Raw genomic sequence first — 20,014 nt, 5'->3', positions numbered from 1 at the left:
TGGACCCCAGAGACGGAGGGGGCACATTATGCAGTACGCCCTACAGACGACTGCCCTGGAACCCTAAAGCTGCTACTGAGTGTACTAAGGTAGCCTACAGATTCCGGAAGACTATCTACGGCTTGCCCTTTGAGCAGTAAAGCCACGCTAGACTTATACAACCGCACATTCTTGTGAAAGGTTAAACAAGCTAGCACGCATATACGAAGTTTTATCCACTGCCGACATGCTACGTAGTCGATAAGCTTCACATCTGCCAAGAGCGGAACAACCTACACCAAGTCCTAAAGTGTTGTGATACTTGCTACGCAACCTACGAAATTGGAGAAAGTCAAGGTTAACATCCTAGTGGTTACGCGGACTTGTCTGCTTCTGTAAGTAAGGCATCCGGCTGCTAACCCAATGGCTAACAACTTTGCAAAGTTCTACACCAACACATATGGTTGCATAGGCTACGCGAGCTTGTCTGCTTATAAAAAAGTAGCATGCCTGCTACTGGTCTATCAAGTCTAAAGGTTAGGGCATGAACAAAAGAAGTGAAAATGAAGAAAAGCAAAGGAAAACATGTTCATAAACAACTAGCAAAGGCCGAAGAAGTTCAAGCAAAACAAGAGCTACAAGGAAAAACAAAGAAAATCCTAAAGGCTACTTAAAATACTGCACTACAGTAGCTTGGACATCCTATGACTACTCGGTCGCCACACCTTCAGCAGCCGTAACATTCTTAGCAGCGGCATCATCCAGCGTTTTACCCCCAGCTGCCCAAGCCTGGGCACTAACGTCTCAAACTACTTCACCAATGGAAGCCTCAAAAGTAAAAGCAAATAAGTCTTCCGAAGAAATAGGGAAACCTCAAGCCCATCGTTATCACCCTTCAACTGCTCATTTTTCTCAAGCAAACTAACACGACGAGTTGTGGCTCATCCATTCCCTTCAAAGCAACAAGCTCATAATCCAACCTCTTGATCTCCTCGGTTGAGGAATAAGCTTCAACTGCCATAATCTTCGCCATCTCTTTAACAGCCTTGCTACATATGCATCATAGCAAGCAGAGCAGTCATTCTCTATTGGGTCGTATGTTTTGCAAAGGAACTTGGGCAAACAACCTTTCTACCGCTATTAACAAACTTGGCACAAGCGTCCATGACTTCAAGCAGATCTAATTTTAAAAGCACATAGATCTCAGCAGTTTCCCTAGAAGCAGGCTTAGTGGATTTCTCACAGCTGCCCACGCGAGTAGTATCTTCCTTCCTAGCAGGCGAATCAGTCTCAGTAACAAATGGAGTGGCCCTTAGCTCCACTTTAGCAGCAGAGTCCACCTTACCACTCTTTATAATAGCAAGTCTCTCCAAATGTGAACCAGACTTGGCTCCCAACGAACGACCTAGTACAGACTTCGGCACTAGGGGCATGATAAAACCTTTACGCTAAGCAATCTTATCAACAATTGTACTAGCCATTCTCAACATGGAAGGCGCCACATGCTCAGATCTAGCAACTTCTTTTTCTTCCCATTAGAAAAAGTCATGCCAATCACAGGCCTCTCGACAGCAGACATATCATCATGAGCAGCAGTGGAAAAGTCTTCCGTTTTCTCTTAACCAGCATTTCTTGAGTAGGCGGGCAAGATTTCTTCTTTCCACCTTCATTCATAGTAAGCTCTACGATAACGATCAGACGAGCCAATGCATCCACCTTGATCCACTTTACCTCATCTTTCGAAGACAGCCTACCTTTCTCTCGATGAAGAGAACTAAGCAGCCAATGCCATTCATGGTACTCAGCAGAGGAGATCAACCCAGCATTCTAGCAGGCATGAGGCCTGCATGCTCAGCATTCCAGTAACCCATGAGGCCCACGACCTCCTCATTTCTTTCAGTCGCCAGCCTAGCCCGAGTAAGGTCCAAGAGCCCAAAGGACATGAGCTATGTGGCTCGCCTAGCACTGCGCCCCAGCACCACAATCCGCGACCCCGACCGCACAAGTTACCTTTGGCTTTAGCCAAGCCAAACAGCCCAAGCAGTGGCCCCTGCCACGACGCCTTCTCGGCCCATGCCGAGCCGACTCCTGGCCCCTGCCAGCCGACGTGCTGCACCACCCCGACGGCTGCCCCGCGACAGCACTATCCAAGAATAAGACAAGAAAAATTAAATTTTTCTTACATTGGTGCGGCACAGAGAAGACGAATAAAGCAACGAAAGACGGTCCTTTGCACGGGCAAGATGTAGAAAATTGCTAGAGGAGGGGGAACAAATATCCTCTAAGCTCTCTCTCTTGTTGGGTAGAATAAATCGCTCTCCAAAGTTGATTTAATAACCCACTTAAGGTGGACTTAAATAGGTTTTGAGAGAAATTTACTTCCTTTTTCTAGAATGATCTAATTTCCAATTAAAGAGAGAATTTACATCAAAATAGGAAGCAATCCTATGTTTCATAAAGCAAGAAGATCTCTACACCTGCTGCCATTTCCTGCGAACAGCCCAACAGGTGTGAGGGCATTTGCATCCACAAATAGTACAGACGTTAGACAATTGAGTAGGCAAATCTCTTTCCTACTTTCTCCTAATAGGGAGAATTTTTTTAATGTGACCGTCACACAAGACGGTACATCGCTTGTCTTTCTGTAAATAGTTGGATATGTGTGTTAAAAGGTTAATAACTTAAAAATTAAAATTTTCCACCACTTACATAAAAACACGTGGTGTACCATCCGTGTTCCCATCACAACTAAAAAATATCCCCAAATAGGTACTGTTGCATTTTTTTTTAAAACAAACGATAGTATTACATTATAAGGGAGGAGAGTGGGATAAGCCTAATAATAGGCTTGCCATAATAATATAGTTCAACTTCGTATTTGGTGAGAATCGAATCTAAAACCTCTCACTTACAAGTAAAAAATAATACTACTAGACCGTAATACTAAGTGACGGTATTGTTGCATACTTCAACATGAATAGGCAAATCTAAAAGTAAATGTTAAAATGATGAATAAATTAATAAAGTATAATTTGTTTAGTTAATTTGCCTAAGACATGAGTAAGCAATGTGTCCCATGAGGCGATCTAGTACAAGTTTGCTTAGTCGGACATGCTTCTTTTTTTTTTAGGAAAACTAATGAAAAGGGTTTCAAATATTTACATATGAATCAAAAACCATCCACTAACTTTGTTTTAATAATAAGGACAAAAGACTAAAAAATAAAAAATAAAAAAAACATAACAAGCCCACTAGCACTGGGCGCGTCTTCCCCCCAAGTCCACTTTTTTTCTCCTACCTTTTGTCCCATCATTCAACTACATTAATAGTTTTTTTTTTTTTTTTTGCATAGAATAAAAAAATTAAAAAAAAACTTCGAATTGAATTACATTCTCCTGTTTTATTTTTGTGGTGTTGTTTTCTAACAGTAGTCATGACCATTGGCGGAGCTAGGAATCTTACCACAAGGGGTCATAGTGTAAAAGTCCAAAAAAAAATTTAGGATGGAAAAACATGTTGAAAATGAAATCATAGTACTTTCATTCATAATTCATAACGGAAACAATATTACAAGCTATAATCGTCCATATTTTGAAAACGAAGCATTATAGCTTCATTTTCAATACAAGCAAAAATATCTCTCTCAATATAAACAAGCAAGCTATCACTCAATCATTGATCTCCCATTTTGTTCCTAAGTGGATCCTTAACAATATTCATGACAGAAAATGCTCTCTCCACTGAAGCAGTTGCAACTGGTAAAACTAAAGACAATGTAATGAACAAATATACATAATTGAATACTTGATGCATCCTTGTCTCCACCATTTTTTTTTGCAAGATCACCAATCCCTTCCAATTGAGAGAAATCACTACTGGAACACACATAATGAATATAAATCTCAAGTTGATCTTCAAGTGCCATACGATCCTCATCCGAAAAGTCTTGAGGATAAAATTAAGCAAGACGAAGTAACTTTGGTTTATCAAAAGCTACAAATGAATCTTCCGGACTCAAACATGTTAAAAAAATAAGCAACTCGATATTTACCTCATTAAAGTGATCCTCTAACTCTGTAATTTGCTTATTAATGACATAAATAAAGAGCTCCACACGATAATGATGACGATTTGTCTTTATTGGAGCATTACACCTTGACCTCCCTGGAAGTATAAATGCCTCTTCCATGTTAAGAACATCAATATAATGTTTTTCACAAAAAGAAGATACTTCATCAACCAATGCATCGAACTCATTATTCCTCATCCAATGTAGCTTTTCCTTGCATGATTTCACTAAAGCCATGGCATTCACAATTTCTTGATCTTTCCTTTGCAATGCTTGTGACAAATCATTTGTGAGTCCCAATATGACTTTCATCAAGAAAAGGTGAAACATAAACTCAAAAGTACGTATTTCTCTCATTAACTTATTTGCTTCACCCGCACTTTCATTGGGATTATCATCAATAACCATTTGAAGCACATGAACCACGGATGAAAACATGGAAATGATGCTAATCAAGGTACCATAGTGTGAGTTCCATCGTGTGTCACCGACACGTTTAAGACTTGTTTCTTGATTTAAGCCTCGCCCCGTTATAAGACAATCATTTTCAAAAGCTATCACAAGCTCTTCTTGAAGTTGCCCTCTAAGTAAATCATGCCGCTTACAAGATGCTCCAACATGATTAACCACAGTATTAGCCATTGCAAAAAAAGAGGCAATGTCTATATTCTTCTTTGCTACGGCAACAAGAGCTAGTTAAAGTTGATGAGCAAAGCAATGAACATAATATGCACAAGCTTGTTCTCTCAATATCTTTGTTTTAAGGTCATTCAACTCACCTCTCATATTGCTAGCACCATCATAACCTTGTCCTCGTAGCTTGGAAATGCTCAAACCGTTGCGAGAAAATAATGTGTTAATAGCATCCTTTAGTGAACTTGAAGTAGTGTTGGTAACATGTTGGATACCCACAAATCTTTCAATTACATGCCCGTTGTCATCCACATAACGCAACACCATAGCCATTTGCTCTTTCACTGACACATCACATGCTTCATCCACCAATATTGAAAAGAATATATCTTTTAGACCATCCATGATAGCATCAAGTGTTTCAAGGGTACATGAATTCACAATTTCTTTATGAATGCTAGGAGCTAGTAATTTGAGATTCCCCGGAGCATTTTCCATCACAACTTCTCTAACTTTATCATTATTATCTGCAAGGAATTGCAATAGCTCCAAGTAATTTCCCCTATTGCTTGAAGTGGCACTTTCATCATGGCCACGAAAAGGAAAACCTTGTCGCAATAAAAACTTAGTGCACTTGATTGATGCATTCAAGCATGTGCGATAAGACTTACGAGCTTGGTCGGAGTGTTTGCTCACTACCATTTCAATATGTGTAGCTTGATTCATCAAATTTGTAGCAGCTTCTCTAGCCTTATTATGAACACTCCCAACCGGTCCAACAAGCATCTTAAATCTTTCTCTCCCTTTCTTCCAAGTTTTAAATCCATCTCCAGTGAAAGCTTCACTACCCATTTGTGCAAAATTGGTTTTAAAGAGATAGCAATAGAGACAAAATGCCGCATCTTTAGATATACTATACTCCAACCAATCAAACTCATCAAACCATTGGGGAATGAAGCGTCGATTAATTCCCGACATATTAATTATTGGGAAATTATGACCTCTAGGTTGACAAGGTCATTTTTGTAGATATGATCTTCGGACCTCATCTCTCATATTAGCATCATAATCTATTATTCGAGTTCTCAATCCAGGATCCGCTTCAAGATTACCCAAAACACCATCTAACTGACTTTGTCTTGAACTTGGAGTTCTTGAACTACCAACAGTATTTGAACTATCAACATTATTCGAACTACCCGAACCTGATGATGACTTTCTCTTAAAAAACCGTTCCATAATAATTCTACATATACAAAATATTCAAAATAAATACTCACAATATAAACAAACCATTAACATAATCAAAATAAATATGAATTGGATTTCAATTAAATTAAATATCTCATCTTGCATTCTACATATACAAAATAATGAAAATAAAAACTCACAATATAAACAAACCATCAATATAATCAAAATAAATATGAATTGAATTTCAATTAAATTAAATATATTCTACATATACAAAATATTCAAAATAAATACTCACAGTATAAACAAACCATCAACATAATCAAAATAAGTATGAATTGGATTTCAATTAAATTAAATATCTCATCTTGCATTCTACATATACAAAATAATGAAAATAAAAACTCACAATATAAACAAACCATCAATATAATCAAAATAAATATGAATTAGGTTTCAATTAAATTAAATATATCATACATAGGGTTTTGAACTTACTTGAATTGTGAAATTTCACAATAACAATGAGCAAATACAAAGAGCAAAGCTGGTGGCACCACCACCACAGTGACGACGACGGCAGCACAAAGGCACCTTAATGGCGGCAGCAAGGGAGGAGATGGAGTTGAGGGTTTGTGGGGGATTGAGTTTGGAACTTAGGGTTGGAGGAGGAGAAAACAAAAGAAATTTGGGGGTTTGGAATGAATGGCTTCGGATCTATGTGAAATAGGGCTGAAAAGGACACGCTGGGCTTTTTTTTTTTGTTCAGACCTGCCCAGGACACGTTGGGCATTTTTTTTTGTTCAGACTTGGCCCAAAACGACATCATTTTGGCCAAGTCATTTAAAAAAATTTCCTGGGCCAAAACGACGTCGTTTTGCCCAGGTTGTTTAAAAAAAAAAAAACAGGCGCGCGCGCCTTCGTCTTCAACCAGCCCAGCCAATGAGTTTTTTCAGACCTTTCGTCGAACACTTGGTGTGCAGCCAAGAGGTCGCACCAGCAGCTCCAAGGGGTCTCTAAGGTTGTTTCCATGGCTTCCAAGGGGTCATGCGACCCTATTGACCCCAATGTGGATCGGCCACTGGTCATGACACACCCCGACCGACATCAAGGCATGCTGACCGTCACATGAGAGTGACGTAGCCATGTGCACAATGTGGAAGCGATAATGATAAAAATTATACGAATAATTGAAAACCAATTTACTAGAGTGCACTACTAAAGAGAAAGTGATAAGAGTTATTTACAACAGTAAACACTCCTAATCAGAGCATAAAGTCTAGGTGCAGTCCAGGAGGACAAGTACTACTTATACAGTACCAAAAATGTCCTACTATGATATAGATAAGTCAGAACTGCCGACGTCCTCAAGCCACCAACAACAAGCTTACTTAAAACCTAGAGGGGCGCAAAACAGAAAACGTGAGTGGGCAAAAACAAATGTTTTACAAAACCATTTCATTTATCAATATACTAACCCCTCGTTGTAAAACATGTATAATTTTTTCCCATAATCAAGATATAAGCATTTGCATACATACATACATACATACATATATATATATATATATATATATATGAAATCATAACAATTCAATTCATGCTTCAGATAATCATATTCATATGTATGCCATGCCAAAATATAACAAAGTAAACAATCCAAGTAAGAATGATTTCATAGATATATGATATGTTAGCCGGAACCCCTGTGGTAGTATGTACAGCTGAATTCATAGCTTAAAAGTCAATCTAGCCGGAGTCACTACAATGACCTATACGGCAATATACTGCACATAAGTTCGAACCACTAAAAAATGGTCTGTACGACAAGATTGGGTGTAATATAATTATGCTCAATTTTAATCTCTCATAATAGCCGGGCGATAAATCGCTAGTCACCTACGAGTCGGAACCATAAATAAGGTCTGTACGACAAGACTGTGCACTTAAGTTAGATCCAATATGAGCTCATAAAACTGCACCTAGGGTGATTGTGATTTAGCCAGAGATATGAAGTACATACCTGTTTATTTACGTCACCTCCTGCATTGGGAAGTTGCTCGTGAATTCCTAAAAACAAAATCGTGAGGGCGTGGTCGGGGCCCAAAGTGGACAATATCGTGCTACGGTGGTGGAGCGGACCCGGGAAGTGGTCCGCCTCGGGCCGGGATGTGACAAGTCATGATGATGAGAAACTTTTCAATGTGCCCAGAACACGGGATGGTACACTCCATACAAGTTGTGAGAATCTTGTGTTAAAAAATTAATAACAAAAAAAATAAAATTTTCCACCTCACTTATATAATAACATGTGGTATATCATTTGTGTTACGGGCACAAGGAAAAATTTCTCGAAGATGACACCCAAACTCAAGAAATTGGATGGAGAGCTACATTTATTATTGTAGGTATATGAAAAAAATGAGGAAATTTTAATTTGGTAATTGAAAACAGATTTTTAAATATAATTACCGAGAATTAAACACTATTTATAAAACTTCACCAATAAGGGTCTAAGTTTCAAACCTTATGAAACTGAATCAAGAATTAAACACTATTTATAAAACTTCACCAATAAGTATACATTATTAATGAAATTAGACCAATAAGTAGACATCATTTTGTGAAATTGGATCAATAAGTAGACATTTTTTATGAAACGAAAACAAGAATTAGGCATAATTTGAACACTGGACTATACACTATTTATGAAACTGGAGTAAGAACTAGACAATATTTATGAATTATGACCAAGAACTAGGCACTATTTATGAAAGTGGACCAATAACTAGACACTATTTATTAAACCGGACCAAGAAAAAGACACTATTAATAAAATTGTACCAATTACTATACATTATTTATGAAACTGGACCTAATAACTAGGCATTATTTATGAAACATGATCAAGAACTAGACATCATTTTATGAAAGTGGACAAAAAACTAGACACTATTTATGAAATTGAACCAATAAATAGTATAGTACCGTTCAATTTCATAAATAGTGTAGTTTCATAAATAGTGTTCAGTTTTATAAGCAGTGTTCAGTTTCATAAATAGACTGCGCGCGCGTCAGGTTTTTTGTTTTTTTGTTTTTAAATTGTGACATTTTCGTTAAAAATTAAGTTTTTTTGTCCTTTTTATTAAAATTTAAGGGTTTTTCATTAAATAAAGTTTATAGCATGGTTTTTTGTTAAAATAAACTTAGTCCAAACCATTTTCATTAAAGTTCCCTTTTTTTTTTTTTTTTTGAGGCGAAATGAGATTACTCTATATGACATTGAACTCATCGTACACAAGAGTTAAGCCTAAAACATGTAACTTACAAATTGAAAAAAATACAACTAAACTATAATGTTAAACAGCAAACAACCACCAAGAAGCCAAACCGAATTCTAAAATGGATTTCAAATCATCTTCCCTTTTGGAACAGAGTTCTAAATTAAATTGATTTCCATCAATTCCTTCTGAGCAACGTTTTACTAGTGAAAGCATTAGTTTCAATCAATCATTCAGGCAATCTCCAATAATAAAGACAAATGCTGGGTAGACATCAGTCAAAATATACTTTAGGGCTTCTCATCTATGTTCGTTTTGAATATCACACGTCTTAAAATCCACCACTTTCGGAATCAAATGTGAGAATTTGAACATTGCATTTGAGATTAAAATATAAATATTGAGAGCGAAAAATCTACTATACTCCCTAACTCCGGTCTATTTTATATAACTAAGCTGCTGGTCCTGGTCTGTCCATGCATGCAGGTCGACTTCTCACCACACGGTAGCTTACTATGGCAAGGACTAGTAGATATGACAGTATTATTAACATTGATTGGGACCAGAATCAGGTAGTTGTGCAGCGGTAACTAAAAGCTAACGTTAAATTTGAACCATACACAGCACTTGCGGCCTGCAATCTCGTATATATTCAATTGTGAAATGCTAAGGGGACTCTCTTAAGAGTGTAACTCTTTATGGATTCTCTGTCACCTATCATTTTTTGGCTCAATATTTTATAATGTTAGGATATGAATTAACCTTAAATTATAAGGTGGTAAAGAGTTTATAAATAATCTCATTTTGAGAGAGTCCCTTATAATTTCTCTATTGAATTTGATTAGACGACTTTATCCACACTATATACGACCATTCCGTGTCTCCTTCAGTGGTTAATTAGGGCAAGCTTGCTGTAAGCCTGTAAACAGTAGATCGAGTACTTCGGAGATTCTGCTGGTGCATTAACATTCTAGAAGATGAGGATTAGCTCTTGTTAAAGTTATTTATAGTTTCTGATTTAATAATTCATCTCTCACATTTCACCTTTCTTTTTCCTCGTCCATCACCTTCTCCAATAATTCTGCCTTCACTAACATTCCGCCGGTAAAGAAACTACAACCATAAATTCTACAGAACAAGAGAAGGTTCCAGATTCGCAACAAGCAATAAGACAATTTGGCAGAAACGTGCCTAGCTATGGCTCATATTTTCTCGTCTAGTCCACCTTGCAAATTGCAAAGCACCGAACCGATCACTATCATTATTGAAAGCTTCATATTCGCACATACTGGAAACCAACCAAGAAGCCTCCAAACAAAGATCTCATCAGTAGTAGTCTTGTCGACCAAAACCTCTCACTCTAGCATTCTAGGCGTGTTGCATGCGCGATCTCAGTAGTAATCTTGTCCACCAAAACGTCCCACACTAGGACAGTGTCTGCATTTCATATGTGCTGGTGGACAGTGCTTACATTTCATGTTTGAGCTGGTTGACGCCAGTGCCTATGTCATGCAATGCCACAGATGTTTATTACGATGTGATGCGTTGGATTCTTTACTTAACTCGGCATGCTTGAATTTATTGGTACTACATATATGTGGTACGTTTTCCCGTATATGATTTTCAAAACGGATCAGGTTAAATATGTTCATAAATGAAATGATTTTTGAAATTTTTTATTTTTGTCTGCTCACATTTTCTTGTTTTGCACCTACTCATGACTTTTTTTACCAATTTGTGTCATGTTATGTGTTGCACAATAATTAGTATTAGAAAATTAGGACAATACATATAGTTGGGCTACTAAAAAAATTTCATTATTATTTTTATGGGTTTTATATTTTAGTTATAATAAATAATATCGAATTAATATAAGGGTCTGGTATCATCTTTATTTGCAATTGAAAGATTTTATGTTTGAATCTCGTGAATGTCGAGTTTAAAACTAATTTATTCCCTAATTCTTGGTATAATATATCGTTATATGAAAAAAAAAATTATAATTATCCACTTAAGATCATACATGTCCTTATTCTTGCAATTTTATTCATTATATGAACATATCCATACCAATAAGTTACAACTCCCATAATGTGAAAATTGCACTAAATATTCCTGGGATATATCTAATGTTAGATTAAATGTAGATTTATGGAGAATAATCCGAATAATGACTTTGAGGTACGATTTGAATCGTTTCCTTAAAGTGTTATTTGCCCCCACTCGAATGAGTTTGCTAAAGGGTTCTTGGCAAATCACTTCCAGGATACAACAAAGTATGGAATATTCGATTAGCAAAACCGAATTATATTCCCTTAGAAATAACTAGAAAGAAATTGTATGAATGTGATGCGTAGAGAAAAGAGAGCAAAGAAATTATGTAGACAACAAATTTCTGAATGAATTGTGTATGAAACATTATACCACAACATGTATTTATAGACATCAAAGTACCCGTTCATCGAGCCATTTCATTTTAGTTGAAGACACACAACTCTTCTTAATAGTGTTGACCCAAAAGACATATGTTCTATTTAGAATTTTCAGAAAATAAATATTGACTAATTATATCCTTTAATTCTACTCATACAATTTGAGTAAACATCATATCTTTTAACCAAAAGTTGTAATTCAACCAAAAGGTACAAGGTTGAATTAAATCCAACCTTTCAATACATATTGCCGCATGCATGCTGCGGATGGCACCAGCACTAGGTCATATATATTTATATATTTATATATTCATAAATATTATATATTAATATATATATATATATATATTAATAATAATAATTATTATTATTATTGAAATCTCTAACAATCCTTCCCAATTTCAATAATATGGTAAATGATATTACAATAATTCTCTCTTTATAATTATCACAAGCATACCGATATAATCATGCATACAATAAAGGTGTCTTTCGAATTAAACCTTTAATTAGTGTAAGTGATTCAAAGTTATAACGAATGCGATGGTGACCTAAGTTTAAACCACCTATTCTTATGTTAAAACCGGAATTACTACACACATGATTATGTCTTATTTCCTTAAAGAAATTTCTGAACTAATTAAGCACTATTATGGCCTTGTGCTTCATCCTGGTTTCATGAACATTTACAAGAGAAAACCCAACTCTTGGCAGAACCGGCACCACTTCTTATGTTTATATAGGTGAGGTTCCTTCCCATGTCCCTGCTACTATAGACATAACTACAAATAACCTCATTAAGAGTTAAAACTCATCCTCCTAAATGTAGCAGTCTTGCACTGATCATCCTGGAATGAGCTATATAATAATTTTCAGTGCTTGCACAACCACTTAACAATAACTTGTTATTACCCATTAAACTTTTAAACTAGTGATGTTCTAGATAAAGTCGGGTTACCATTATTGGTGGCTAATTTTCAGTAAAGGGTTTTAGCCCCATTCCACTAGATGTACTAACTACCAAAGCTCTTGAAAGTGCTTTCGTTAACGGATCAGCCAAGTTATTACTTGATTTAACATAAACAATATTAATAACTCCATCAGTTATTAATTGCTTGACATATTCATGTCTCAAGCTAATATGTCTAGATTTTCCATTGTATACCTTATTGTATGCTCTAGACAAAGTAGCCTCACTATCACAGTATAAAGAAATGGATGGCATTGGTTGTGGCCACAACTCTATTTCCAATAACAAATTTCTAATCCATTCCGCTTCTTTACCTGCTGCTAATGCTATAAATTCAGATTCCATAGTTGAATGTGCTATACATGTTTGCTTCTTCGAAGCCCAAGAAATTGCTCCTCCGGCAATTGTAAAAATCCACCATATTTGCGCTATTGGTCTTATTGGCATATTCCTCACTTGCTTTTCTGTGTCTACAATCACGAATGTAATGACCTTACTTTCCACAATGGTAACATACACCATTTTCATTCTTTTGATTGTTGTTGGAATTGGTCTTCTTAAACTTCCCTTTGTCAATTTTGACTTTGAAGTTCTTTTTATATGTGTTTCCTTCGACAATGTGAACTTTAGAGAAATCTTGATTTGCAAAATTCTTATCACGATTTCGAGTTTCCTCTTCAATTTGAATACTCTTTTGCAAATTCTCCAAACTAATATCTTCCACCATGTGTAGAAGTTTCTTTCTATAGTTATTCCATGTTTGGGGTAATTTTGCCATAATAACTCCAACTATCATAGGATCCGGAATAACTATTTTAAGTTCACGAAGCTTTGAGACCAAGACCACTAATTCATGAACTTGGTCTAGGATGAGTTTGTTATCAAACATAGTGAATTCATAATATTTGAACATTAAAAATTTATCTGTACCTCTTTTTTTCCGTTGTGTACTTGTGTTCAAGTGCTTCCCAAATTTCCTTTGGAGATTGAATGTGTGCATACAGGTCATATAAACGATCAGATAATGTGCCCAAGATGTGTCCTCGACATACCAATTCATCTTCTTCACGCTTCTTTCGATCGGCAACTATATTGTCTGAGTCTTTGTCACTTGGTTCACAAATAGGCTCCAATTTCGGGTCCAACACATATATGACATTTAGAACAGTAAGCATGAAACGCATCTTGTCCTTCCATCGGGTGAAATTTGATCCATCAAATTTGTCTAACTTGTAGACATCTTGATTGATAATCTTCAAAGCCATGTTATCAGATTTGTTATCCATAACGAAAATAACACTTTAAGATTGTTAGATTAAATGTAGATTTATGGAGAATAATCCGAATAATGACTTTGAGGTACGATTTGAATCGTTTCCTTAAAGTGTTATTTGCCCTCACTCGAATGAGTTTGCTAAAGGGTTCTTGGCAAATCACTTCCAGGATACAACAAAGTATGGAATATTCGATTAGCAAAACCGAATTATATTCCCTTAGAAATAACTAGAAAGAAATTGTATGAATGTGATGCGTAGAGAAAAGAGAGCAAAGAAATTATGTAGACAACAAATTTCTGAATGAATTGTGTATGAAACATTATACCACAACATGTATTTATAGACATCAAAGTACCCGTTCATCGAGCCATTTCATTTTAGTTGAAGACACACAACTCTTCTTAATAGTGTTGACCCAAAAGACATATGTTTTATTTAGAATTTTCAGAAAATAAATATTGACTAATTATATCCTTTAATTCTACTCATACAATTTGAGTAAACATCATATCTTTTAACCAAAAGTTGTAATTCAACCAAAAGGTACAAGGTTGAATTAAATCCAACCTTTCAAAACATATTGCCGCATGCATGCTGCGGATGGCACCAGCACTAGGTCATATATATTTATATATTTATATATTCATAAATATTATATATTAATATATATATATATATTAATAATAATAATTATTATTATTATTGAAATCTCTAACATCTAATACTAAAACAGGTTGATTCGATTTGATTGGATTTTATTTGCATATATACAGAGCCATGTTTAAGCATTTGTTGAACCTAACTGCACCTGATCAGTATCATATGGCTTCTCTTCAACGTTCACATTTGTGGCCTTGTAATGATAACGTTGCGCACAAAACAGAAAGTAGGCAAAAGTCAGAACCCCAATCCCAGCCAATAGGAAGTAGAAGTAGTCCAATCTCCCAGCATTGAGGTCATTGGTCAACCAATCCGGGTGCTTCTCTGTCCCAGTCACATGGTGCAGCACAGTCACCGTGAAACTGCTCAAGTAGCTCGCACCGGCAAAGGAGCAAGACACAAGGGCATTTCCAACGCTTCGCATGTGGTCGGGGAACTCCCGATTGAAAAACTCCAGCAGACCTATAATATTGAACGCCTCACAGAGCCCCATCAGAATAAGTTGCGGGGCTAGCCAGAGGAATGACACATGTGCGTCAGGGTGCAAATTTGCAAAATCCCTTCTCTCCTTTTCGATTACTCCGGCCACTGCCATGGACAGGACGGAGAATATAATCCCGATTCCACATCTCTGCAGGACTGTAATCCCACCTTCGAGCTTTGTAAATTTTCTGAGGGACGGGACTATAATCCGGTCGTAGATTGGGAGCCAGAGGCCAATGGTGAGAAAGGAGATGACGCTGATGGACCCAGCTGGGACTTCGAAGTTAGCGCCGAGATGACGGTCCATTTTTAGAGCTTGGGACACAGTAAACGTGCCCTGCTGTATCATGGCGGTCAGGCTAACTATGGCCGTTGACCATATCGGGATTGTTTTTAATACGCATTTAAGTTCTTCCACTTGTTGCACGCTGCACAGCCTCCAGTTATCGACTGGAGAACCATCAGGCTTCAGATCGTTATCCAATATTACAGCAGCCTTGTTCAAGAACCTAATGAAAATACAATGAACAAAGATTGTTAATTAACACGATGAACAAATCAAAAATTAAAAGAAACACAGTTCATAGTTCATATTAAACAAAATTTCATCTCTACTCTTGTACTTATAGTTTGGTAGACGTCTGTCACATAGGATTCAACAATCTATAATCCAAAGTTTAAACACCTCATACTTTGGACTCTGGCGAATTTCATATAGTCCGTACTCTAAAGACACGACTCGGAATTTAACTAACAAAAAATAAATGACATTAGAGAAAATGCTTCTCTTAATTCATTTGGACGGAACTCAAGCCACCATTTTGAAACATGGTGATTATTGCTTAAAGTTCTAACGAATAGATGCAACTTAAGCAATTGAATTTGAATTCAACTAAAACACTTGACTATTATTTTTCAGGGACATCGAAATTAAATATTATAATATTATAAACATATAAGTATGGACCCCACCTTACAAATGTGACGGCCGGTGGTTAACGATGAGCTTATATTATGAATACTTATGTAATCTGAGTCTTAATCCGATGTGATGATCGTTCAAAACAAAAAATCCGGTGTGATGTGATGATGGTTCTTGATTAGCTAATGATTATTTGTCAATTCAATTAGGCCAAACCAGTCAGCGGTTAGTCATAATAATTGGATTTTTTTTATATCTGTAATAACTGAATATTTAACTTGTCATTTGTGTAAGTCAAATAAAATCTCCCATCAATAAATAGGAAAAATTATTACAAGTAATACAAAGAGGTTAGACAACAATCATTAAGTATAATTATAATTGTCACAATTCAAACACGTCCTCAAGAAACCTAATTAAACTTTACTTTGGCCACTCCATATATGTTTTGGAGAGTGAGGATCCTGCCGGATCCTCTTTGTAAGCATCCTAGATATCCTCAAATTACATTCATTCATCGTTCATCGTAAATCGTGCGATAAAAAATTATTGTAAATTTTTTTATTTAAAATTGAATATAAACAGTACTTGACAAAAAAGTTAGTAGTATGATGAACGAATGTAATTAGAGGATTCGGCGAGGATCCTCTCTCATGTTTGGAAACCTAAAATCTATAATCAATAGATTAAGCCGGAGATGCCAACTTTACACATATTAATACTTTCAAATCAATGATTAATTAATGAATAAAGAACTGATCGATCTGTCACGACAAAGATTTGTTACCTGAGCTGGTTTGTGAGAGGGAGCTTAGAGGCGTAATGCCCCTTGAATATTCGAGGATCATAGAATTTGTCAACTTCTATAATTTCTGCTTCTTCCGCAAGCTTAACGTGGCGTTTTTTATGAGCAGCAACAAGTACTTGTGCAATCGCAGAGAATATACTGCCCTGTGGCTTTGCATGCACGTAAACCCTAGACCCGATAAGCAGAAGCAGGATAGAGCAAGCCATTAGCACCGTTGGGATCCCAAACCCTAAACTCCAGCTGACTTTGTCTTGAATGTAAACCACTACGGTTTGGGTGATCAACAAGACCACTGTGAACGTAGCATAGTACCAGTTGAAGAAGCTTTTCACTCCTTTCTTTCCTTCTTCGGTGGTTTGGTCAAACTGGTCAACGCCAAATGGGATGCTGCATGGCCTGATGCCACCTGAGCCTATGGACAGAAACCCTAGACCCAGTAGCAGGAGACCGAGTTGAGCTCGGGTTGGACCGGTGCACTGACTCAGTGCTTGCTTTTGTGGGCTGCATGGCGGAGGATGCAGCTGCGGCAGCCACGCTGTTAAAGTAATTGTCGCCATTCCCTGTTGTTATATAAGTAATGTTACACAATAAATTAACTAAGCGGTAAAAAGTTAAAAAGGAGTTCCATAGAGAAAAATCTAATTGAACTTTTACGTACTTCAAAATTTGTAGCAATTTTTTTCTTACAATTAAAAAAAAATTACTACAAAGCAAAATTGTATACGCAGTGGAACTAATAATCTTTTCTAAAACTGATGAAAGTGACACTAGGGATGGCAACGAGGTGATTGGGTTCGGATGTGTCATTATCATAACCAAACCCGTTTATTTTTCTCTAAACTTGAAACAATAGAATCTTCAAATGGGATTCTCCGTAACCTAACTTGTCGAATAACAAATTACGAATGAGTAACGAACTTTCCATTATAATATTTATATTATTGATTTACTAGTAGATTTTAAATGAAGACAGGATTAAAAAGACGACTGTTATCAAAACTGGATGAACAAGACTACTGTTATTCATCACGTAACATTTCGAGTGTTTTCGAAATGTTGGCTAAGCTTTCCAAAACCGTATACCATATTGACTGGTAGCTCTAGCTTCAATTATTGGGTTCCCTTATTGGATTTCCTATTATACTGGTAGTTCAACTTCAACCGATTTCTCTCATTCTGTAGTTGACGTGTTCAACACAAAATTATATTTGATTTATTGCGCAACTTAACTCAAATTTCTAACTTAATAACCTCATGTAAAAAATTAAAATAAAACTTCAACTGTGCACAAAGGGTAGGTTTTGCTAAAGAACCCTTACCCTTTCCAATCCATATATCAACTCACTGGGTACCTTTTCAAAGAGTTTCTGAGATTTTGCGTACAACAAGACAACAAAGCCAACTACAAGATCATCACCGGCGCTCTCCCACCTCTAAAAGTTAAACCCCACAACCATAGAGTACTAAAGCACATGACACATGAAACAAATATTAATTAATGTAGAATGGCCCTAGAAGGGCCACAGATTTATAAATCATATATCTGAAAAATATATACACGATTTAGGAGTGATTAGTTGTTAAATTCAATATTTTATATCTATATACATTATTTGATACATTATTAAGTGGATAATACTTGTGTTACTTTTTGGTGAATGAACTTATTTTCTGACTTGTTAATAATGTATCTTTATTTTGTTAAAAAAAAAAAGTATCTTATTGTGAAAATTTAATAATCGAAACTGCTCAATTTCTTAGTTTTCATTTGAAGATTATCCATACAAAAACTCATTCGAAATTCGAATAGCAGTTCGTTTAATAATTCGAATATGTCAAAATAAATTGACGGTTCATTATGAATATATTACTTGGTACCACAGTGTTAACTTAGTCGATACTTTTTTTTTTTAACAAAACTTATTCGATACTTTAGATGACTAAACAAATTCCGATTTAAATTATTTTTTTTATAAATTATCTTCAAATTTAGTCAAAGTAGTATTTAATAGTAACCAAATATTAACATATTAGCACAAACAGTTGCCAAACTAATGAAGTTACCAAGATAAAACAAAGAAAGCATTGGCCAAAAAGTAATAAAAATAAGTATATAATTGAGAGAGAGAAGTTAGAAAGAGAGGTACCATGAGAGAAGAAATGGACGCAAAAGCAATAGTCCGAAAGCGGCCGATATAGGCGTCGGAGATGAAGGCACCGAGGAGAGGAGCGAAATTGGTCAAACCAGACCAGATGTTGATAATGTTGGAAGCTGAAACCTGGTCTAGGTGTAGCATCCTCGTCAAGTACACCATAAAGTTTGCCAGCAACCCAAAAGCAGCCAACCTTTCGAACGTATCATTTCCTGCACCACCACCACCACCATTAAAAACGTTTTCCTTTTTTTATCATCTTTTAATAAATTAGACTCTTTGACCGCAATATAATGGATAAAGATGTATTAACACATCATGGAATGAGAGTAAACTGCCACCGATAGCATCCCGTGCTCGATCATGTCGACAAAAAAACTTGCATATTTTTTCATCAATGACCTGGGACACAACGATTTCGGTGCAGCATCCTCCATGAGAGAGAGAAAGAGAGAGGTAGAGGGGGGGGGGGGGGGAGAGAGAGAGAGAGAGAGAGAGAGAGAGAGAGAGAGAGAGACCTAAGATGAAAGGCATGGCCTTCCAACCACCAGGTTTTCTTGTGACATCACGTTTTCTATCAACTGGTTCTTTATCTGGGCTAGGAAATTTGTGTGACAGCTCTGAGGCAGTGCTTTTCTGAAACCACTTTGTAACGTAGAGGCAGTGGCTTGATTGCTGCTGCTTCTTGCCTTCAGCCATCATCGCCATTATGTATTTTGATCTGCTAATTCAGCTTATCAACATGCAAGAAGATTAAGCGGGAAGCGGCTAGCTAAGCTTTGAGGAAGTGCTTTTCTAAAAGCACTTATGAAGAGTTGTGAGTTTGAGGTAACATGCTTTGCTGGGGCAGACGTATATATAGGGAAGATGGCGAACGAAGTCCCATATTGAACTGTGCGCACCCTCCATTAATTGTGGCCGACGTATCTCTAAAGAAAAAAAAGTAAAAAAAAAAAAAAAAGAAAGGCCCATTACAAACAAATTGAGGCCCAAGTTATGATCTTCTTTCTTTACCAATATGGCCCAATACATCATTTCCATCTTTTTCCTTTTAGTCATGCGAAATGTAATCGCATTTTCTGGATATATCCGTTTTGCCGCGTGATTTTGATGCTTGGATTGTGGATCGACCATCTCGACTCACAATTTTCAT

General features: G+C 36.4%; 2 protein-coding genes across 3 annotated transcripts; both read right to left on the bottom strand.

Annotated features, from left to right (window-relative positions):
- Nucleotides 1-874: 874 nt before the first annotated feature.
- LOC126596788 (uncharacterized) lies at nt 875-5,533 on the bottom strand. The gene is made up of 3 exons (XM_050263448.1): nt 4,828-5,533; nt 1,129-1,300; nt 875-1,028 (listed from the first exon to the last, which is right to left on the bottom strand). Exons 1-3 carry the CDS (start codon nt 5,531-5,533, stop codon nt 875-877), a joined length of 1,032 nt encoding a protein of 343 aa, XP_050119405.1.
- Nucleotides 5,534-11,180: 5,647 nt separating this feature from the next.
- Nucleotides 11,181-19,704, bottom strand: LOC126597246 (protein NRT1/ PTR FAMILY 2.13-like). 2 transcript variants are annotated; one of them, XR_007614183.1, is made up of 5 exons: nt 19,380-19,704; nt 18,856-19,073; nt 16,688-17,268; nt 14,559-15,487; nt 11,181-11,287 (listed from the first exon to the last, which is right to left on the bottom strand). XR_007614183.1 is itself a non-coding variant. In XM_050264030.1 (4 exons), exons 1-4 carry the CDS (start codon nt 19,567-19,569, stop codon nt 14,617-14,619), a joined length of 1,860 nt encoding a protein of 619 aa, XP_050119987.1. In that variant the 5' UTR covers nt 19,570-19,704; the 3' UTR covers nt 14,552-14,616. The 2 variants fall into 2 exon arrangements, 1 of the variants encoding a protein (XP_050119987.1); XM_050264030.1 differs by lacking the exon at nt 11,181-11,287 and having other exon boundaries at nt 14,552-15,487.
- Nucleotides 19,705-20,014: the final 310 nt, after the last annotated feature.

Source organism: Malus sylvestris, chromosome 13, assembly GCF_916048215.2.
Source record: "Malus sylvestris chromosome 13, drMalSylv7.2, whole genome shotgun sequence".
Lineage (NCBI taxonomy): Eukaryota > Viridiplantae > Streptophyta > Magnoliopsida > Rosales > Rosaceae > Malus > Malus sylvestris.
The sequence above is the reverse complement of the archived record's forward strand: the minus strand, read 5'-3'. Positions and strand labels throughout refer to the sequence as shown.